General features: G+C 35.3%; 1 protein-coding gene across 50 annotated transcripts in view; it reads right to left on the bottom strand.

Annotated features, from left to right (window-relative positions):
- The window catches only part of PCM1 (pericentriolar material 1), a 109,032-nt gene that overhangs the window by 71,387 nt on the left and 13,880 nt on the right, over nucleotides 1-23,765 (bottom strand). For 10 of the 50 annotated variants that reach the window (XM_045397923.2, XM_074000347.1, XM_045397920.2 and 7 more), the window contains 13 exons: nucleotides 22,340-22,609; nucleotides 21,481-21,651; nucleotides 21,179-21,295; nucleotides 13,639-13,816; nucleotides 13,387-13,476; nucleotides 9,997-10,106; nucleotides 7,569-7,785; nucleotides 5,137-5,320; nucleotides 4,015-4,188; nucleotides 3,357-3,514; nucleotides 3,001-3,239; nucleotides 587-738; nucleotides 311-440 (listed from right to left, as the gene is read on the bottom strand). In XM_045397923.2, coding sequence (XP_045253858.2) covers nucleotides 311-440; nucleotides 587-738; nucleotides 3,001-3,239; nucleotides 3,357-3,514; nucleotides 4,015-4,188; nucleotides 5,137-5,320; nucleotides 7,569-7,785; nucleotides 9,997-10,106; nucleotides 13,387-13,476; nucleotides 13,639-13,816; nucleotides 21,179-21,295; nucleotides 21,481-21,651; nucleotides 22,340-22,609 — 2,190 coding nt within the window. The remainder of the gene's footprint in view (nucleotides 1-310; nucleotides 441-586; nucleotides 739-3,000; nucleotides 3,240-3,356; nucleotides 3,515-4,014; nucleotides 4,189-5,136; nucleotides 5,321-7,568; nucleotides 7,786-9,996; nucleotides 10,107-13,386; nucleotides 13,477-13,638; nucleotides 13,817-21,178; nucleotides 21,296-21,480; nucleotides 21,652-22,339; nucleotides 22,610-23,765) is intronic. The other 40 variants (XM_074000350.1, XM_045397937.2, XM_074000349.1 and 37 more) reach the window with 7 other exon arrangements.

The following is a 23,765-nucleotide window of genomic DNA, read 5'->3' as shown; positions in this document are numbered from 1 at the left end:
GGCAGGCGAATCACGAGGTCAGGAGATCGAGCCCATCCTGGCTAATACGGTGAAACCTGTCTCTACTAAAACTACAAATAATTAGCCGGGTGTGGTGGTGGGTGCCTGTAGTCCCAGCTACTCAGGAGGCTGAGGCAGGAGAATGACGCAAACCTGGGAGGCAGAGCTTGCAGTGAGCTGAGATCGCACCACTGCACTCCAGCCTGGGCAACAGAGCAAGACTCCGTCTCAAAAAAAAAAGAGTACTTTCAGTTGACATCAGATTTTAAACATCTTTTTTCAGACAAGTAGAAATAAATTTCATAATTACCTGTAAGTCAGGGCATGCCATTTGCAATGCTTGAATTTTCTCCTGAATGTCAATCAGTTTCTTTCTTTCTTCCTGCAACTGTTTTAGCTCTCTCTGTTGCTGCTGTAGTTTAGCCTCATAAAATTTCTCTCTACAATTAAATTGACATTATATTTATGGACAATAAAATCTGATGAAGCATTAGGCACAACATAACATAGTACCTAGCTGAGTACCTTCTCCAAAACAGGCACTAAATTCTTACTATATTAAATGAAGGCCAAAAGCTTAACATACCTCGTCTTTTCATTTACTCCAGTATCTTTCTGTGTTTTATTGGCATTTCCTCTAGTGTTATTTGAATTTTGCTTGGTGTCTTCTTCTGCTGGGTAGAAGTCATCCAAATTTGACATATTGGCAGAGATAACTCCTTGAGCTGCATCATCATCCTGAAAGAGCATCTTTACATTAAAACAGTCTTGATACCTAAAGATATTATCCAATTCACACCTTAGTAAATACCACTGGTCTGTAAAATTTACGTTAAAATATTAAAGCAGTAAAGAAAGCATGTTTGTATACATGTTTACACGTGTTCTATACACATTTGTTTACACACGTTTGTATTTGCATACATGTTTATCTCACCTCAACAACTCTTCTTATAATTGAGAAATTTGGAAAAGGCCAATTCCATTAATGGTTAAACAAGCTACAGTATATCAATAAAATAAAATGTAATCAATGTGTGGAGAAATGAACTCTCATATAAAATATAAAAAATATGAAAAATGTAAAATATTTTTTAAAAATATTTAAAATTTTAAAATATAAAAAAATATAGAAAAATATAAATACATATCAAAAATTCTGTACATATAGAAATATAAATACACATGGAAATACATATAGAAAATTGCTCTCTAGAAAAATAATTGTTCTAGAGACCAATTAAGTTGTGTCCTTTAAAATGTACACAAACTCTTGACATAGTAGTTCCACTTCCCCAAATCTTTCTTAAAAAACACAAATGCACAGAAGCTTGTGCAAGTATGTTTTTTGGTGCATTGTTTCTAAATAGTGAAAGACAGAAAAGTATATATTAACTAGATGCTATTACACATTAACTAAATTAAGGTTCTTCAATATACAGAAACTATACTGCAACTAAAAATAACTACATGTATTGTGTGTATATATATACAGTATTAACATTTTATAATTATCATATCTGTGTTTCTTAATTACTTATAATTATATAGAACTATATATACCGACATGAAAGTTCTCTGACAGGATGTGGAGTGGGGAAAAAAGCTACAATACTTAGTGTATTATACATACAATGTGTAAAAACAAAGAAACATAGCACAAAACATCAAGTATTTTTTTTAAAATAGGTGCATAGTAATGTACCTAACTGCACAGAAAAGACCTAGCAACTTCAGTGAAGAAGAATGGGATTATTAATGGAGGTGAAGAGGGAGTTTACTAGTATTATGTACTTTTTTTGCCTGTAATCTGAGCAATTTGGGAAGCCAAGGTGGGAGAAATGCTTGAGGCCAGGAGTTCAAGACCAGCCTGGCCAATATGGTGAAATTCCATCTGTACTAAAAATACAAAATTAGCCAGGTGTGGTGGTACATGTCTGTAATTCCAGCTACTTGGGAGGCTGAAGCAGAAGAATCGCTTGAACCCGGGAGATGGAGGTTGCAGTGAGCCAAAATCATGCCACTGCACTCCAACCTGGGTACAGAGCAAGACCTTGTCCCCAACAAATAAATAAATAAAAATAAAAATACGTACTTTTTTTGAACTGAGAGAGCACATTCCCCTTTCACTTAAGTAATTCAAAGTATATAGCATTTCAAAAGAAACTGTTAATAAAACTTGAGTTTTTCATACACAAAAACTATTTTATATGATTTATATACACAACACCTTTATAATGTGCTAATAGTTATGTAATTAACTATAATTTTATTACTGCATATACAATTATAAGTGTATGCATATTTTGTGTTAATCGTTATGTAATTAACTATAACTGTATATTTTTACATTTGTATAAACATACAATAGCATATTTATACAATTATAGTTAACTGCATAACAATTAACACAAAATATGTATAAACTGCTTTTTTAAATTTATGATTAATAGTTCTAACTTTAACCTTACTGAATAACATATGGTTTTTCTTTTACATACAGTAGGTTAAGATCTCAGGCTCTGGTATCAGGAAGTCTGAATTCTGGCTTGGACAGTCATATAAACTTTGGCAATTAAGATCTCTTTAACCTATTTAATATCTAGCTCATTGAGATGCTGCAAGTTCTACATAAGGCCAGAGTTGTCAGCAAAACAAAAACAACAAAACCTCTTCTGTTTCTGTAAATAAAAACAGCTATACTGTTTATAATAAAGCTATGTTGGCAAATAATCATTCTCATTTATGTATTATGTATGGCTGCTTTTGCATTGTGAAGTTGTGACACAGACTGTATTGCCGCAAAGCCTCAACTATCTAACCAACTCACTCTTAATTTAAAAAGGTTGCTGACCTCTGACGTACAGAGCGTAAAGTGCTAAAAATTTAAACCTCACATGTATATTAGTATAATTAAACCAAAGTAATTATCATACACACATTTTACTTAAGACTATACTATCTGACAAACAGGTTTTTAGAAGACCAAGCAGTATTTACCTGTACCATAGCAACAAGATCTTGTAACTGTCTAAGTTTCTGTTTTGCAGCCATAAGTCTGTTGATCTTCTGTTCAAATTCAGCATCTTCCGGATGCTCATCAACCAGACTGCTCCTGTGACTAGATAACGAAGCTCCACTGACTCCCTCCTCCTCTGCTTCTTCCTCCTCTTCCTCATCATCTTCACCTTGTGCAACATGAATCTCCTGTTCTCCTTCTCTATTATATCGACAATCTGCTGAAAACATGCATAATTAAAATTGGTAATTTAAAAAATAAATTTGAGAGCACACATGAACAAAAACCCACTTTGTAAGAACACAGCTAAATTATCTGTAAATACAGTCAGTCATACCTAAAGAAGGAGGCACATTTAGAGCCCTTATGTTGGCAGCAGATCTGTTGTTAATTTCACAATTAGAATTAACTGTTCTCCCATCTCTATTATTAGAAACACATTGTACATTACTATTACTATTTACTTCATTCCAAGTGGAAGCTACTTGTGGATTTCTAGAAGAAAGAAAACAGCCTGAAGTTATTTAAGGCACAAAAAAAGAGAGAAAAGAAATCAAAGTTTAGAACTGCTAATAAAATAACTCCAAACCAAGAACATGGTTGGCTATTCCATTAAAATTCAAATTGAATAATCGACTCCTGCTTTTCATTAACTTGTGCATATGTGATATTTAAGTAGAAAAACATCTGAAAAAAATGAAAATTACACCTAAAAATAAAGAGACAGCAAAATGCTAAGTTACAGACATCTCATGATTTACTCAAATTCAATCTAACAAACAGCAAATTTACTCAACAATTGTACTCCATACTTCTCTATTCATTTTTCTTCACAGGGCAAAGATGATTACACTGACCAAAATAGTAGACTTACAAGAAAAAAGCTTAAATAAAAGGCAAATAGTAAATACTCTAATGAAGTATTTTTGTTTCCACATTAAAAGTATCAAGATAGAATGAATATGCTGGAAAAACATCCCAAAAATAGTTCTTACCGAATGTTAGTAACAGGCTCAGAATTTTCATGCTCAGAATCATATTCTGACTCTTCAGTTTCTTCATCTTTCCTGTTTTCATTCACAGCATCTGTCATCATGTCTGATGTTTGTTCATAATAATGAACTAATTCTCTTAGCTCATTCAATCTCTTTCGAACTTCATTTAACTTTCTGATAAACAAAAAATTTATAAGATTTACACCCATTTTAGCAAATTAATGCAGACATTATTTTCATATAATAGCAGCTAACACAAACAAAATTTAGACCTAATGAAATATCCACCTGGTGTACTATCCAGGGGGTATGATTTTAAACTAATGAGTTTAATGCCAAGTACGGCTTACTCAAAATCTCACATTTTTTTTTTTATGCTGTGTTAGGGACAAAAGCATAAGAAAATCAATTTCAATTTAATTGTTCATTTTAAGCAGGTGTAAATGTTAATAGCACAAAACTTGATGTCAAAAATATTTCTAGGTTTCTCAAGTATCAAAAGTGTGAAGTACTACTCAAACACTACCTCTCAGGCAAATCAGGTATACAGACATTACTGAGCATGTATAGAAGGTTCTTGATTTGTCTGCACATATGAGATTTATACACTACATACTACGTTTACCAAAAATAAGAATTAAGTTTGCTGAGTTCTGAATGTAAGTGCCAGGAACTGTGCCAACATTTTTTAATGAAAACATATTTCTGAACAGGTGTATTATTATCCCTATTTTGCAGATGAGGAAATACAGGCTTAGTAAGGCTAAGTTATTTGTACACGGTAACACAGCCTTGTGTGATACAATTTCAGGGCTGTCTCATTCTACAGCCTGGTCTCTAAACCATCTGAATACAGAAATATTCTAACTGTAGTCTTATTTTTTATCCTTTATTTGAAAAACAAGAAAGTAGTTATCTGTTCACAGAAACTGTGTTACATCACATCTCTTAGACAACTCAAATTATACACATACAACACACACACACCTCTTCTACCTATCACTTAAGAATGTTTACAAAATTAAATCTCGTTTTGCCAGAATTTTCAACACAAAGGAAAAAAAACATTTATCCCTATTATTTAACTTTAATCTATGTAAACAATGATTGTAAATGTTTTACTGGAGTTTTTCAGATGGATTGAGATGGACTTCATTTTCACTCTCATTCTGAGAGACTAAAGCAGCAGAAGGATAAGGACCAGATGATGTGAGGCTACTGGACTCTCCATTGACAACCGGTGCCAAGCCTACAGGAGCAGAGGGAGCTGAAGTACTTCTCTGATCCATACTCCTTTGTGGAGAGGCTGAAGAAGGCACACAAAAAAATTTTCTTTAAATCACCAGTTACTATACACAAACACTTACAGTTGGCTTTAATACCGAAAAATAAAAAGCAAAAATGATTAACAACTTAGTTTCTGCAGATTTAAATTTTAGAAACTTGTTTATTAACTTACTCCACAATTAAACACATCAAAATGCACACAGAAGACACGTTTACCTCTTTCTTCCAGAGACTCCATCACCTTTACATTATAACCACCGGGTTAAAACAGAAAGGAAAGAAGAAGAAAAGATGGAAATTGACAAGAATAATGATATTCTACCTTGGAAAACTAACTAGAGGAGAACTCTAGTTAGTTTTAACTAACGACTAAATTTGGTAACTAACTTGATAAACTTGGTTCTAGGTTAAGTTAAACAGGGCCACTATGAATGATGTGCAGTACTCAATCTGTAATTTTTATCAGGTAGTTGAAGCCGATTAGGTCTTCATCGGTTTTTCATACCCACAGACCAGAGAAGTTACATCTGGACACCAAGAAGGAACTTGTCTTGCTCCAGGAGAGAAAGAACAGTGTTAAAAAGACCATGGTACCTCAAACTATGAAATATTAAACAGCAATAAAAATCTGCTAATTAGACAATGGCTAATCCTCCATGGTCCTTGAACTAAATTTAATTACTTTCTATTTAACTTCTTTTACTATCAAATATAAATCATGCTTAAGAGGAATTAAAGATTAAGAATTTCTGCACTTCTCTACCTCCTACCATTTCAAAGATGCTGTCATTTACCAGTATCTTTCTCACAAGAATCATCATTATTTGTTGTTCACTTTAGTACCACAATTCCTGTGGGTGGTTTCCAGTAGTCTCCTCATTCTATTCCTTGACCATTCTACCTTTTGCTGCTGTTCTCACACTGCTTCCCAGTGAGGAAAAAAATGGCCTTTAAGAGTCATCAGCACACAGAGTGCTACTTTATGAATACAAAATTGACCACGAGGACTTAAGTGCAACTTTCACGTTTTTTTTTTTTTTTTTTCGAGACGGAGTTTTGCTCTTGTTGCCTAGGCTGGAGTGCAATGGCACAATCTCGGCTCACCACAACCTCCGCCTCCCAGATTCAAGTGATTCTCCTGCCTCAGCCTCCAGAGTAGCTGGGACTACAGGCATGCACCACCACGCCCAGCTAATTTTGTATTTTTAGTAGAGATGGGGTATCTCAATGTTGGTCAGGCTGGTCTCGAACTCCCGACCTCAGGTGATCCACCCACCTTGGCCTCCCAAAGTGCTGGGATTACAGGCATGAGCCACCGCGCCCGGCCCACATGTTAAGTTTTTCTTAGTTGTGTTCATGTGTTTGTGAAGGATAAAAACTGGGATTATACTCGAGAGGAGAAGAGACTAGCAGAAGTCAGGGAAGAGAAAGGATATGTTTTAGGGCAGGAATATTAAGGTTCTTTTGTGGGTGGAAAAGAAAAAGGAGATATGTGGATAATAAGGACCAGAGGCTCCAGAGAAAATGGTTTTGTTGTTTCAAAATCCCTATTTTCTTTAATTAGACAACAGCTAGAATGTTTAAAGACTAGTTGGAAGTTGCCCCTTCAATTTCTAATGCTCGAGCCTCTATTATTATTTGGATAAGAGACAGGAGCCATGTTTGAAAATGTTAAGGAACTGAAGACTAGATCTGATTTAGATGAAGAAGGTTAAGTATGTGTGGAACAAAAAAGATAGGTCCTGAAGTTACAGCTGTCTGAGATGATTATATATTTTTAAAAAATGAATACAAGTTCAGCAGTTAGAAGTTCTGGACTCTCCATACTAAACCATATATACAAGTTTTTCACAGATTTTTTTTTTTTTAAATCAACACTCTATGTTTCATAGTTTTGGGTTTTTAAATCAAAGTACTAACTGGATTAACTTTTAAGGCAAAATTTTGAATATGTTAAAAAAACAGTATTATTATGTGCACGTATCAAATATTACCTTCTCTTCTACCTTTCCCTTATTAAAATCCTACTAATTTTTCAAGGTCCAAATGTATTGCTTCCCTTTTCTGAATTATAAAACTGATTTACCACGTATTTCACTTTTATATATATTGGCTTGTAACTTAAAAACTTTTCAAATATAGGTCTGAAGTCCCTACAAATATTTTTGAGGAGCTACGTGTTCATTCCCCAAATGCTAAATTTATTATGTGACAGTATATATATTTCTGTGTCTTATACCCAACACTGCTGAACCAGATTTACTCACATGATGAATTGTTAAGATGCTGATCTCGAAGTGTATGAAGTTCTCCAAGCAATTTGTCCATTTTTTGTTTCTTTTCCTGCAGCACTCTCATTTTGCTAAACAATTGGACTTTCTCATCAGGTAAACGTTCTGAAGCTGATGGATTCCTGCTCTGGGAAACCTCCCTAGTTAATGAAAGACTTTCTGCCTGTCTTCTATTGTCTGGAACAGCTGGAGGCTTATTAAAAAACAAAAACAATAAAAGAAGAAGAATAAAGACTAAGGCAATTAAATGTATTCTCACTTTTTAAATGCACAAATATCCTTTATAAAGAGAAAGAAATATTTGCTAGGTTGTGCTGGTAGGTAAGTATATACTCTTACTATTCCCAAATTAAATATGGTTTCCTGATATGCCACTATTAACACATGAAATCATCCCTCAGTATCGGTGAGGGATTGGTTCAAGGACCCCTGGGGACACCAAAAACAGCAGATACTCAAATCCCTTATATAGAATGGTACAGTATTTGCATATAATCTATACACATCCTCCTATATACTTTAAATCAGCTCTAGATTACTTATAATACCTAATACAATATAAACACTATGTAAATAGTTGTTAAATTTTTAAATTTGCATTTAAAACATTGTTATTTTTCCCCCAAAAATATTGCCGATCCATGGTTGGTTGAATCCACAGATGTGGAACCCACAGATACTGAGAGCTGACTCTACATGGTTTTACATACACATAACCACACAGAGGTCTTGGATTCACTAGCCATCATTACTTGAATCAAAAGTAGTAACAATGCCACGTTATATAAAATAAACCTTCAAAAATCTCATTCTCTCTCTTGCCTTCTTTCTAGAACTACCACTGTAAACTTTAACTTCTTAACCTATCAGTTTTTCCCATCACTTCTCTCTCATGGTTTTTTTTTTTTTTTTTTTTTGACAGAGTCTCACTTTGTGGCCCAGGCTAGAGTGTAGTGGTATGATCTCAGCTCACTGAAACCTCCGTCTCATGGGTTCAAGTGATTCTCCTGCCTCTCGAGTAGCTGGGATTACAGGTACCTGCCACCATGCCTGGCTAATCTTTCCATTTTTAGTTGAGACGGAACATTTTTAGTTCACCATGTTGGCCAGGCTGGTCTCAAACTCCTGACCTCAGGTGATCTACCCGCCTTGGCCTCCCAAAGTGCTGGGATTACAGGCGTAAGCAACCGCGTCCGGCCCTCTTTTTTTTTTTTTAAATTATGAAACATTTCAAGAATCCATTAGGGCTTAGGAAATAATAAGAAAACCTCCCATTATGCTTAGTCAAATTTTAAGATTTTCCCATATTTGCATCAATTATTTTAAGAAAAATATAACATTACAGATTTAAGTAAAGCTCTGCTTGTACCCTTTCCAATGTCACTACCCACGCCAAAGGTAACTCCAACCTGGAATCAGGTATCTACCATTCATATGTTTTTATTTTCTAATGCCTATGTATACATACGCTCAAAATATAGACTTTTTAAAAAATAAGGTAAGTGGTATCCTTCTTAAACTTGAATTCTGTATTCATTAGCAATGGCTTATTTACTGTAACTGCTGTAAAGAATTTCACTCTAGATAAGAATTCATTAGCCCATTTGTGTTCATGGACATTTGGGCTGTTTCTGTTTTTTTTTTGCTATTAACACAGAGTTGCCATGAACATTCTTTTATCTATCTTCTCGTGAACATGTGACAGTTTCTCTAAAGTAGGCCCCAGGTCTACCAGAAAAAATTTACTAGGTACTGCTATATAACTCTCCAAAGTGGTTGGGCCATATTCTCATTTTCACTTGGTCAGCAAGAAGACAAGAGACACTGCATCTTCAATCATACTCACTTCCAATGGAGAGGTATTAATTCATCCTTTCTTACCCAAGGCCCACATACTGAAAATCTGCATTTATATCACTTACAAAGTGCATCAAATTAAAACACTCACTAACTCTCAAATTAAGAACTTTCTTAAAATTGTTAGTAAATTATTCCTTCAAATGAGAATTCCAAGGTTGTATGGAGTCCCATGTATCTAGTCGAAGGACAGAGATTTAAAGCAGTCTTAATGGTTGTAGACTATTAAGTCTTGTAAAGGAAAAAACATGTCATCCAGTAGCATACAAAGAAAAACTTCACTAATCACTTCATTCAAAGAAAATTCTCCTCTAATTCAGTGATTCTTAAAGTATAGCCCCCAGACCACCGGCATTGGACTGAGACATGGAGAAACCCACCCCAAATCCATGAATCATAATTTTGGAGGTGGGGGGATCCCACCAATTAGAAACCTACACTGCTAAACAATCATGCCAGGTGATATGTATGCTCACTGAAGTTTCAGAATCACTGTTGTAAGTAACGTGATTTTTTAAACTCAACTATACTGAAACACCTAGGTTACCTGAGAATCACGAAGCTGATTATGAAAACGCTGAATTAAGTCATTCAGTTCTTCATTTAGTTCAGATGTTATACTGACGCCAGATAAGCTACCTGCGGTTTCTGCAACAACTGGAAAGAAATTAATAACTATTGATTAATATAAATAAAACACCTTTTTTAATCTCTGAGAAGCTAAAAATAACTTTTAAAAAAAAACCTTGAAACTAGTTAACAATCCTATCTATCTGCCAACAATCATTTTATTAGAAGTTTCCATCTAACTTAAAAATGAAGGGATGGTCACAAAACTCTAGTAAAGTGATTCATCTTTTTCTGTCCCAACATACAAGGAGGGTTACTATTACATCCCAATAGCAGTGACTCAGTGGAGCAGGTCTGTCTAAGGTCAGTGGGGAGTGGAAGGGAAAGTGATAGTGTAAAAAAGCACAGCTGATTCTGACAGGTTTCCATCTCCATGCTCTTGAATAGAATCAATTCCCTGGTAGAGCAGCTGGCAAACTTTTCTTAAAGGTTCAAATAGTAAATATGTTAGGCTTTGTGGGAAATACAGTTTTTGTCTCAACCACCCAGATCTGCTTTTACAGGGTAAAAGCAACCACAGACAATGTAAACAAATGGGTATGGCTGTGTTCCCTAAAACTTTATTTCAGGGCCGGGCGTGGTGGCTCAAGCCTGTAATCCCAGCACTTTGGGAGGCCGAGACGGGCGGATCACGAGGTCAGGAGATCGAGACCATTCTGGCGAACACGGTGAAACCCCGTCTCTACTAAAAAAAATACAAAAAACTAGCCGGGCGAGGCAGCGGGCGCCTGTAGTCCTAGCTACTCGGGAGGCTGAGGCAGGAGAATGGCGTAAACCCGGGGGGCGGAGCTTGCAGTGAGCTGAGATCTGGCCACTGCACTCTAGCCCGGGCAACAGAGCCAGACTCCGTCTCAAAAAAAAAAAAAAAAAAAACTTTATTTCAGGCAATGAGCCAAACTCAGCTGACAAAAGTTTGCTGACCCCTGCAATAAAATGGATAATTTATTGACGTGACTGTTTGTGATACAAGTCATACTAAAAGACTGTGGTTTTTATCTTCTTAATTTAAAAATAATGTCCCCATATTCATAAAGCAGTTTTGTGACAATAATTTTCATAACAGTTACTGTTCTACTAATGAATAACTCCATCCTTATCCTCACTTGTAACTCTCCAACTCTACAATAGACATCGGTGGCGAGGTACAGTGTCTCACACCTGTAATCCTGAAACTTTGGGAGGCCGAGGTGGGCAGATCACTTGAGCGCAGGAGTTCAGGACCAGCCTGGGCACCACAGTGAGACTCCATCTCTACAAAACTACAAAAATTAGCCCAGCGTGGTACACCACGCCTGTAGTCCTAGCTATTCAGGAGGCTTGGGTGAGAGATTCACCTGAGCCTGGGAGGCAGAGGCTGGAGTGAGTCAGGATCACGCCACTATATTCTAGCCTGGGTTGACACAGCAAGACTGTGTCTCACAAAAAAAAAAAAAAAAAAAAAGGAAAGAAAAAAGACAATTGGTTAAAAATTGCTGCTGTTTTAAAGGAAAACACTACCTTTTTTCCACTGAGAACTGAGAATATCAAGGCTATATGGAATCCTATATATCTAGTCAAATCTCTATGCTGAGAAGAAATTACAGTACTGATAACACATGTAACTTGCTAGTTAAGTGGCGAAAGGGACACGCTTTGAGGTAACATAATTATCCCAAGATAATATCTCATATATCAGATTAAATACTGTAACTGTAGCTTTTCATGGCTGTTCATTAGTATGCCCCTGCAAAATCTCACAAATACAAGACTAAATTTGTTTTAAAATTACTAAGCTAAAATTCTTTTTGAAACAGTATGAAATAAATTCAAACTCATGTGCATTCTACTCCTATTTTCTGACTCATAATAGTGTATTTTTTAAAAAGAAATTATCTGCTTACTTTCAAAAGTTCATATTCAGAAACAGAAACAAGACCCTTGACCTAGAATTCAACAAATGTAATTCTGCTAAAATTCTATATAAATCTAGGCAAGTCACAAACTCTGTAGAGTTCCTTCGCTACAGAACAGAAATAAGAATTAAAGCTCTGAGTAACCTAGAAATCTCTGATGATCAAAGGAGATTATGTAAGTTTAGAGATTAACAGAACTATCAAAGGAAAGCTTTTAAATTTGATATTTCAAACTCGAAAAATATTTAAAAGGTTAGTCATTAACTAAACTAGTATTAGTCATTATGTTAAAGTATTTTGATTATCATTTCTTAAATTATCTATTTTCTAAATATAAAAGCTAATGGTACTTTAAATTTTACAATGGAGAAATGGGGACAAAAATCTTTGTAATTATTACTATATACAGCTATGTAATTATTACAAAACAGTAAGTTATTGGCCAGGCAGGGTGGCTCACGCCTGTAATCCCAGCACTTTGGGAGGCCGAGATGCGCAGATCACGAAGTCAGGAGTTCGAGACCACCCTGACCAACATGATAAAACGCTGACTCTACTAAAAATACAAAAATTAGCCAGGCATGATGGCAGGTGCCTGTAATGCCAGCTACTCAGGAGGCTGAGGCAGGAGAATCGCTTGAACCTGGGAGGCGGAGGTTGCAGTGAGCCAAGATCATGCCATTGCACTCCAGCCTGGGAAAAAGAGCAAGACTCTGTCTCAAAAAAAAACAAAAAGAGTTAAGTTATTTGAAAGTCATAACGTTCCTTATGAAAATGTAAACTTAAATTAAGTATAACAGGGATTAGACAGTTGAGTCAGTGGGCTAGGTTTGGACAGCAGAATAAACTGATGCACAACAGGGCAGCGTCAGTGAGAACCTAAACTGCCTTGCAAAAACAGAGTGCTCAAAGGAGAGAAATTATTATTAGAAGGGAATGGTGGGGAATAGACTACTAGAAAACATAACTTAGTTTTGTTGAGTTTCAATAACTAATCATCTTTTTTTTCAATTTAATGAGACACTAAAATACCTAAGTTTGAAGGTGATGATAAACTTACAAAATCAGATTCAATACTAATAAATTCAATACAACTTTCATCTAAATCACACATGGCTATGAGGAAAAGAGGAAGAAAATTTCTCAGTCTCAGGAAGTATAGACTATAAATACAGTTCTAAAGAGCTAGTATATACAAAAGGATACCTAATTAAAATAACAGCTACTACTAACTTTGAAGACTAAAGATACTTTATAAATTTATTCACTGCCTCACTTAAGGTTTTAACCCTTTCTTGGGAAGCAAGCAAAGAATGACAATCCTAGCTGAATAAAATAGAAAAAAAGGAAATAAATGCATCACAAGCCTTATCAGTCTGAGGTACAAAAACAGAACTACAGCCTGTCTCTTTTACCTCTTAAGGGTACTCTCTGATGAAAAGAAGAGCGATCTGGCTGTCTGCATGGTATAGTATGATGGCCAGGAGTAGTCCCTGCAACCTTTTCTGCATAACCAGAGAAAAGCACAGGAAAGTATAAGCCTCATATAAAGGTTTCTAAACTAGACAACAATCAAGATCTGATTATGTAATAATCAGCATCCACCCTGCAATACAATTATGTATGAGTCTTCCTTGCAAAAAGAATATTCTCAGACTGTGACATACCAGAATCATCCATCACTGCAATAGCTTGCTCTGCTTTATGTTGCAGAGCTAGAAGCGCAGCCTGCCGTCCCTGTAGAGCTCTTAGTTGCTCCTGTTGTTGTAACATTCTTTTTAATAAATCATGTTGTTTCTTCAAATTTTCTATCTCTTCCATAGGCTCCTGCTGAGGATCTCTGGCCTGGAAAATAAGACCAACAATACTCGTATCTGACTATTAAAATCCACGTTGCTGTTTCAACTATCAATGGCAAAGTATACACATTGATAACAAATTATTAAATATACAACCCTAAATATAGTTTTAGCAGACATCAAGAAAAAAGAGTAAGAATAGAATGATAACACAGAGATACAGCCTGCCACTTAAGACTTAGGTAATTTCACAGTAAAAAGCTATATAATCAATGGCTTAGCAGGAATAGGAACGAACAAAAGGAAAAGAAAAAGACACACAAAACATAAAAAAGGCCAAGAGGGATGGGGACACACACACACACACACCCCTAGGCCCCTACAGAAAAGTAGGAGCACATTATGCTGGGTTAATGGGGACACACACACACACACACACACACACACACACACACATATCTAGGCCCCTACAGAAAAGTAGGAGCACATTATGCTGGGTTAATGACCTGAAAGTCTTGTAATCCCAGCACTTTGGGAGGCCGAGGAGGGCAGATCACAAGGTCAGGAGTTTGAGACCAGCCTGACCAACATATGAAACCCCATCTCTACTAAAAATACAAAATTTAGCTGGGTGTGGTGGTGTGCGCCTGTAATCCCAGCTACTCAGGAAGCTGAGGCAGGAGAATCGCTTGAACCCAGGAGGTGGAGATTGCAGTGAGCTGTGACAGACTGCGCCACTGACCGCCAGCCTGGGAGACAGAGCGAGACTCCGTCTCAAAGAAAAAAGAAAAAAAAAAGAACAAAGATTAGAAGTAAAATTTAAAAACAACCACCACCAACCTAGGAAACAGGCACACATACTATTTCTAACAAAGGACTGAAATTTCAAAAATACATTTTTTATTTGATAATCTTATGTAAAAAGATTTTAATTTAATTGTATCACATTATCAGACATATAAGAAAATAACAAATTTTATATTATGTATCAAAGACATCATTATTTTACTCTTAAATTATGCTGATTCATCTGAGTCTGATGACATAAAATGGAAGTAAATACTTCCAAATTCCCTGAAAATGCTAAGAAGTTATCATCTAATCTAAAAGTAGAGGGGATGGATTAAATAAGTGGCACTTACAAAAAATGATGAAATTTTAAGTGTTAATCTTAAAACTGCTCAAAATGTAACCCAACAAGAAAATGGAAAAGCTAAGCAGAGACAAATTTAAATACAACTGGAAACAATATATTACAAGCTAAATTATATATTGAAATGTATACCATAATTGTATTTTTCATCACCAATTTACCTTTTTAAAAGTCTTTTATTTTAAAAGTTCAATGATTTTACCTAATATTTACATAAAATATATCACTTTTGTTTCACTTAGTCAATTTTAAATCTGCACTGCTAACAAATATTGGTTGGGGTTATGTAAATTTTAAATAAACAAATGACTAAAGAGAGCAAAGAAGTTCAAAGATTTCTTTTGAAAGTAAAAATGCACTGATCTACACTTGCTATGCACATTTGATTCCTGCAGAAATTATGGAGCACACAGACGGGCTCAAGAGAAACTCCCTTCTGGGTGACATCCTTTACCAATACTATATAAAAATTTCTTTACCTCCCCACGTAAAACTCATCAGTATTGTGAATAAGCATGAGTAACTGTGGTAGTATTTTACACTTTCACTTGGAAATCAATAAAATAAATAAGTAAACAAATAAGTACAAGGCAAAGAGTTAAATATTCAAGAAAGTTATGATCAAATAGGAAGTTGGCTATAATTAGATTATTTCATGTAAACATCAGAGGTGCCTAGTCAGTGCCTATATATCCTAGACCATCTCTAGACTTCATGAGCATGGGAAACAAATAGGCTACCTGGATTTTGGTAACCCAATATTTATTAGAGGTTTTTCTGTTGTCTTGAACCTCTAAAACTGAAACTTTTAATAAGTATTGTTTACTCAGTTCTCTCCTATCCTATGTAAGGGGAGTTACTTTATAAATATTTACATCCATTTCTGTGGAAATTCATCCTAGTATGGCTTATTTCCAGACAGTTTACATCTTTAGGAAAAAAAAACTTTGAAGGGTAACGGTAATTATCAACAGCTAGCCCTCTCAGAATGCAGCAAAAATAATTTTATAATGATTTCATCAAAGTCAACGGTAAAATGTAAAACCAAACCAAACAGGTACAGATATCAAAGGAATGAGTAAAAAAAAAAATCCCCAGGTTGATCAAATACCCTCTAGCAAAGCATAAATTATAATTAGGAGAAAAAAATTATGCAAATGAGAAAAAAGCATACTTTTTAAAAAGTTCTTTAATCCTTATTAGTCACAAAACTGTGATAACCTAATTATAAAGAATTCTAAGCTATTAAACACAATTATCTTCAGATTTTTCACTAATGCAAAAATGAATTCTCAACAATTTTCAAAATTAGTGAAGTACTACTACTACATAACTTTCACATTCATATAAACATTTCAGACTGATGCTCAGAAAAACTGAGCCAATAGATGGGAGCCTATGATGAAATATACAGAAGAGGAAAAAATAAAAATATCTAGGTAGGAGTAAGAAGATACCAGGAAGATGGCACCTGGCATAGAAATCCAAAAAGGATGCTAGGTGTATATTAATGCTTCAAATACATACTTTTCTTTAAACTTTTTTTGAAAAAGTCACCTTCACCAACTACGTTTTTCGTTTATAGAATAAAAAAATAACTTAGGCATCAAATCCTGAGTTGTAAATATGTAACAGTGCAATTTCAGAGAAGCCTCAATCTTCCTTTCCTCTACTCAACTGAGGTTCCCCTAGTAATTATTAATGGACCCAAATGTATTTTTCCAGCTTCAGATAATTATGTACTTCAATTTCTTAACGTGAAGGGTGAGGAACTGTAAGCCTAGAGAAGATAAAGCTGTGACTTATTCAATGTCACAGTTAAGGGAAATCGGGTTCTTAGGCTCCAGTCTTCTTTACGTCATATTGTCTCCTCCAAATTATGCGCTGGTTTCTAAATACAAAAGTATAAGACATCATATCTGAAGAACCATAGCTAGTTTACAAGACAGGGCAAGCTCACATGAAATAACGAGCAATGATTAAAATAATGGCAAAACACAGGTACAAGGTACAAAGAAAGCTTATAAATTTTAAGAGGTGAGATTAAGTTGGGGGCCATGAGTATAGGAAAATAATGAAGGCATGGCTACTCATAGAAGGCTTTCTTTTGTAAAATTATGCAAGATGTCATCATGTCTTAAAATACTCCGTAAAGTAGAACGTGCCGTTGGTAGGCAGCTCTAGAATATCAATCATTTCATAACATGTGTAAGTCTCAAGGTTGCTTTCAACCCTGAATCTCATGTAAGACCCTCAACTATGTTTTCCGCTATTCTAACAGAAAATACTACATTTTGAAAAGATTCTAAGGAGGAAAAGGGGGTGGGGTGGTGAGAATGACAGTTCCTGCACAGTAGAGAAAAAATAAACACAGGTGGTGGGAATTAAGATTTCTTTCCCTGAAGAAATTAAAATAATTTTGCAAACAGAATACTAACAGAACAACGAGACAGCCTTAAGAATCAACAAAGTCAAACTGGAATAAACACCATAAGCAAATTCAAGACAGAATAGTATTCACCTATAAGGATATTATTCAAAGAAACCTAAAAACAGAAAAGTGGTTTTTAAATTGTATGTAATGCCTTAAGAAAAAAAGAACTGGCAGATACTGTATTAACTGTTAACTCTTAAATTTGCTTGTCACTATTCAGAAGGATTAAAGAGAAGAAACTTCCAAAGGTTACCGATTATGCTTCATGTTTATTTGCTCTTCTCCAATGCTACTAGTTTTTAAAATAATCAGTTACTTTCTTTACTGTTGAAATGGGGAAGCTTTTACTTGATACTTGATGTAGTAAGATTCCCGTAACTAATTTCAAACTGTGCTCCCAAATTCTTGTAGGAACCAGAATAAACAAACACAAAATGCCAAAATATCTAGAGGTTAAGTTTTATCATTTGTAAATAGCCACACACACCCAAAAAAAAAAAAAAACCATAAAATGAGCATGGGAAACAACTAGCCTATCTGGATCTTGGTAAGCCAATATGGGAAAGTGGGAGAGTGTAGTCCTAGGTAATAAACCAGTAATAAAACATATGAAATTAGTCTTACCTATACTCAATTATTAAAATAGTACCTTGCTCCTGCCAACAGATACATGCACTTTTATAAATGATATTTTTATTCAAACTTTTTTTTTTTTGGAGACGGAGTCTCGTTCTGTTGCCCAAGCTGGAGTGCAGTGGTGTGATCTCAGCTCACTGCAACCTCCGCCTCCAGGGTTCACGCGATTCTCCTGCCTCAGCCTCCTGAGTAGCTGGGATTACAGGCTCACACCACCATGCCTGGCTAATTTTTTGTGTATTTTTAGTAGAGACAGGGTTTCACTATGCTGGCCTGACTGGTCTCGATCTCCTGACCTCATGATCCGCCCGCCTCGGCCTCCCAAACTGCTGGGATTTACAGGCATGAGCCACCTTGCCCGGCCTATTCAAACTCTTTTATGTGGAACTACAAATAGTTGTCTTTAACTCTATCTGGAATGCCATTATGCAAATAATGGAAAATTTAAAAACCTTTTAAAAGAAACACTGCAGAAAAAACAAACAAAACAGAGGCCACCAAGTCAGCTGGATAATCTTTCTATAAAAGCAAAGGAAAGGGGTTTCCAAAAACAAAAATATAAACCAAAAAATCCGATACTAAAGTACCACCTAAATTTCTTTATTTTTATTTATTTATTTTTTTTGAGACAGTCTCACTCAGTCACCCATGCTGGAGTGCAGCGGCTCACTGCAACCTACACCTCCTAGGTTTAAGCGATTCTCCTGCCTCATCCTCCTGAGCAGCTGGGATTACAGGCGTGCGCCACCACGCCCGGCTAATTTTTGTGTTTTTAGTAGAGACAGGGTTTCGCCATGTTGGCCAGGCTGGTCCCGAACCCCTGACCTCAGGTGATCCGCCCGCCTCGGCCTCCCAAAGTGCTAGGATCACCACGCCTGGCCCCATCTACATTTATGAACGCGAATATCAGAAACAAAGGGCAACTGACTGATGGCTGAGGTTTAAGAACATGTTATAAAAAAGGGAATAAATTACATTTCAAAACCTCTGTTAATGTAAATTAAAAACAGCTGTCAGATATAATCCATGGAGAGGTATATAAAAAAGTAGAAAAGAAAAACATTAAGGGACAGAAGTTTACTAAAGCAAATTACAGTATGACAACTATATTAACAATATGTAAGTAATAGCAACAACAGAAAAGCAAATAAAGAAGAAGAAATATGAACAAAAGAAGTGCTCATTTAAAGACTTCCCAAGTTAATATTGGAAAGTATACCTTTGAGGGAAATCCATGTTTTCGGCTATATTTCCTATTAGGCCTCAGTTCCCTGTCATTCTGAGGTCTGTCACCTTTCCCTTTCGGACTTGTAGTAACGTCAATGTCTGAAACCTGTTCTTGTGAAGCTGAATTCCCTAGTTTGTCCTCAATGCATGGCCGAACTCTCAGACTAAAAGATGCCTCCTCCTTTATTAAATAGTGTAGCATATTAATTTCTTAACACAAACTCCTGTTTAACATATAAGCCAGCCTTATAAAACAACTTAAAAAGTACTAGTCTACCTTTAAAAAAAAAAAATCAATCCACATCCCCCTCCAAGTGGCAGTAAACTTAGTCTTTTTTTTTTTTTTTTGAGACGGAGTCTCGCTCTGTCGCCCAGGCTGGAGTGCAGTGGCCGGATCTCAGCTCACTGCAAGCTCCGCCTCCCGGGTTTACACCATTCTCCTGCCTCAGCCTCCCGAGTAGCTGGGACTACAGGCGCCCGCCACCTCGCCCGGCTAGTTTTTCGTATTTTTAGTAGAGACGGGGTTTCACCATGTTAGCCAGGATGGTCTCGATCTCCTGACCTTGTGATCCGCCCGTCTCGGCCTCCCAAAGTGCTGGGATTACAGGCTTGAGCCACTGCGCCCGGCCTAGTAAACTTAGTCTTTTAGGTTTTCTGTAGACTAGACTGTTGCTTACTGTAATTAAGCAAGTACCACACCCTGGGTAATTACCACACTACACAACTGTTAAAGCACATTTTTAACATTTATTCTGCTACATGTTATTAGCCAACTTTCATATCATCATTTTATATTATGAAAGAAACTGTCATCACAATGAATACTTTATACAAATTACAATACATCTACACAAGTTCCCACCCCTTCCCAACAGAATTCCTTTACCCACATTGTCCTAACCCTTTCATTTCTGCTGGAATCTAAGGAAGAAATTATGCCTAGCACCACTGTAAATAGAAAAACAATTTCCCCACAGTAAAATCCATTCTTCAACAACTTTGGCTCTCCAAGTATCTCCTGTTGAAAATAATGTAAAGAAAAGAAATTCAAATTGCCTCTTCAAATTAGGAAGGTCCGGGAAGAGAAAGGAGGCAGGTAAGAACTATGCGGTCAATACTAATAGGAAACAAACCTTCAAATTCCTAATGCTGAATGGCATTTTCAGTACCTCAAAACCCGAAGAGATACATGCTTATCCTCTCAAAACAAAAGCTTTACTAATCTGTAATAGGTGTTAAAAGTTTAATAATGCACGGTTATAGGCACACCTGTTTAAAATGCCTAGAAACACCCTAGCATTGAACCACAACAGGTTTTATAAATCTTTCCTCAAAGTTTTGTAAATTACTATTTTTCAGAAAAGCAGTACTTTACTTCAACAAATTTGATTTTGCAAGGTCAGCAATTATAGCATTTTTCTCATTGTGAATAAATCACAATGTAAATGCTATCCTGTCCCATTTACTAGTTTTTATCTCAATTTTTCAGTCATTTGGTTTTGCTCCAGTACTAGGATAGAGTCCAAGAAATGAAAAATTCTGATATCCTTAAGGAGTCCTCAGTGACAAATGAACTTGGTTATTTCCAAAAGACTATATGCTAAGTAATCACTAATGTTGCCTATTGCCCTTAATTCCACCATCAATTTTAACTTGTTTGATGCTTCTTAAAATTAGTGAAGCTTTGCTTAACAAAACAAACTACAAAAACAATGTTTCTATAAATTGAAGATCAAAAATTACATTTTCAAATCAACCATTAAAATTATTTTTAGCGTTAATAAATAAAACTTAACTTCCATGTTTAAATACAGAATACATGCAGCATTAACAATTTGAGGGTTTCTTCCCTGGAATACACTTTTCATTAAGGAACGCCTAGAAAATAACATCTTGAAAACTGGGAGAAAAGTTTAAACCTTCATTTCCAGCACTTTAATTACCAAAAAGCTGCTTACCGTGGTATCTGAAGCCTCAGACTGCACATCTATGTTTAGCGATGTGCTCTCAGCTACAGAACCAGATCCCACAGCTGAATCTATAGTCCGAACATCCTCCTCCTCATTTTCTCTAGCCTGAAATATTTTAGTGGTATAAATCATACAGCTATTAAAATGGGCAATAAAATGTTATAATGGATGGCACGATTTTTTGAAAATATGTTAACTCCTCTGGCGTGGCAACAGAATGTCATCAGTAAATATACACTGAGATACTACAGAAATAACTCAATATACTATTTTAAAAGTCTAATACTTACAAGGATTTTTTTAAGAAATTTCATATATGACTTTTCTTGTTCTTTAAGGTGATCTATTAGATGAGTAAGGCGCTCAACATTAGCAGATCTCTCATTTTTCTCTACAAGATCTTCCCGCATGGAACTAGCTTTAGTAATATAATCACGAATTTGAACAAGCCTGCTTACAATCTGCAGGGGAAATATTTAAAAAAAAAAAAGCATGAAAGCACACAATATATAAAACTGAGGATAATTAGTTCAACAGCAACAGTTTAATTTTTATTTCGAAGATAATGAAAGATACTTGGATTACTGTGTGAATTAATACATGCAAAAAATCGGAATCCAGCTTAGATTTTAATCAAAACATAATTAGTAACACTAAAAACTCCAATCGCTGTCAATTTAAAAATAAATTTAAAAATTTTAATCTACAGTATGTGAAAAATTTTACTTCTACAACTGCACACTAAACTATTTATATAAATTTTCCTAATGTTTACATAAGTTATAAATTATACGTATTATAGTTTTGCAACTACTTTCCAAAAGAATTATATTGCCATTTTTAAACATTCCTACAAAAATCTACTTATCACTTTGCTTCCAATCCCCCTTTACTAAAAACTGGCAATATGCTATATTGCAAATAAACAGAAGCCTTAATTAACCTGAATATGCCATTTCTAAAATTATTTTGGATAAACAGAAATTTACTCTATTTTAAGTAAATCTGGCAGACTAAGGAAGGGGATCAGTGAAGCACTTTAATTCCACCTAACTAAAATTCCTGTGTGCATAACCTAATTTTTTACATCTTCATGTTAGTATTTTGAGCTTTGTGAAAAGAACGAGCAAAAGAAAGAAATGTTATCACCTGGCTGCTCTCCATTGCAGGTTCTCCCCTCCCATCTTCTTCAGACACCTGACAGTTTTGCAAGAGGTCATTACTTAGAGCAGAAGCAAACAACTCTTTACATTGTGCTGATCCAATCGTTTCTCTGTTTGGGGGACTTGTAGATGCATCTTTGCTCTTGTTAGTATTAATCTGCATAGGCAAAAAGTTGAAGGGCTTTCGGTTTTCACTAAGCTGACGTTTGTTGTTAGCAGCTGTTGCTCTACCTTGAGAATCACTTCCAATGCTTCTCTACATATGAAAAAGAAATCAAATCACACAAACATTAATCTTATGACAAAATTTTGTTTTAACCCCAACGTTCTTAGTTTCACCATCAGATATTGATTCAGAAGGTGCGCACAAACAGCTTTGCAGTAAGAACTGAAAGAGTTTTGGTTCTGTAACAGTCTTTCACTAAAATATGAAAATTTGATTAGCATTTTCTAGACTTCATTTTGTTGAGACAATTCAACCGATGAATATGAACAAGATTAGTCTAAATGAAGTACAGGTTGAGTACTCCTTATCCAAAATACTTCGGACAAGAAGTGTTACGAATTTCACTTTTTTTCAAATTTTGGAATATATGCATAAACATGAGATACATCCTGGGAAAGAGACCTAAGTCTAAACATAAAATCCATTTATGTTTCATATGCACCTTATACACATAATCTGAAGGTAATTTTATACAATATTTTTAACAATTTTGTGCACGAAACAAAGTTTTGATTGTGTTTTCACTGTAGCCCGTCACACAAGGTCAGGTGTGAAATTTTCCACTCATATCGGCACTTAAAAAGTTTTGGATTCTGGAGCATTTCAGATTTTCGTGTTAGGGATGCTCAACATGTCCCAGGACCATGGATCACATTTTAACTCATACTGGTTTTTATTACTTGCTTATAGTATTTTTATAGGCTTTGGACCCAATGAATCAATGTAATTAAAGCTGTGTCTATATGAAGAACTGTCTGAAAAAGTATTCAGCTCAGTGCCTGACAGTTAAGTGTTCAATAATTGATAGATACAAATAAATGATACATGATCATCACCAACATCATTATCCGACTTGAATCTACCTTTCTACATTTTTGGAAATGTGTGTGTCTGTATGACATAAAGATCTGACAGTAAAATATTTGTGAAGAATTTATTATCATTTTTACTTGCTTTTAAGATCTAAACTTTATTTTGGTGATCATAAATAGAAAATAGTTCATTCTAAACTTGAGGTAACCCACCACATCCCACACTTAGCCAATGATATATATACTAAACTGGAACTTTCCATTACTTAATATCAATTTTATTCAGTTACTAAAAAGCAAAATTTAGTTTCATAGTAAAATCACTTGAGTTAATCATACAACATAGTATAAAGTCCAGAAATACATGTCTTTAG

Source organism: Macaca fascicularis, chromosome 8 (genome assembly GCF_037993035.2).
Source record: "Macaca fascicularis isolate 582-1 chromosome 8, T2T-MFA8v1.1".
Taxonomy (NCBI): Eukaryota; Metazoa; Chordata; class Mammalia; order Primates; family Cercopithecidae; genus Macaca; species Macaca fascicularis.
This window is presented reverse-complemented; position numbering and strand designations above follow the sequence as displayed.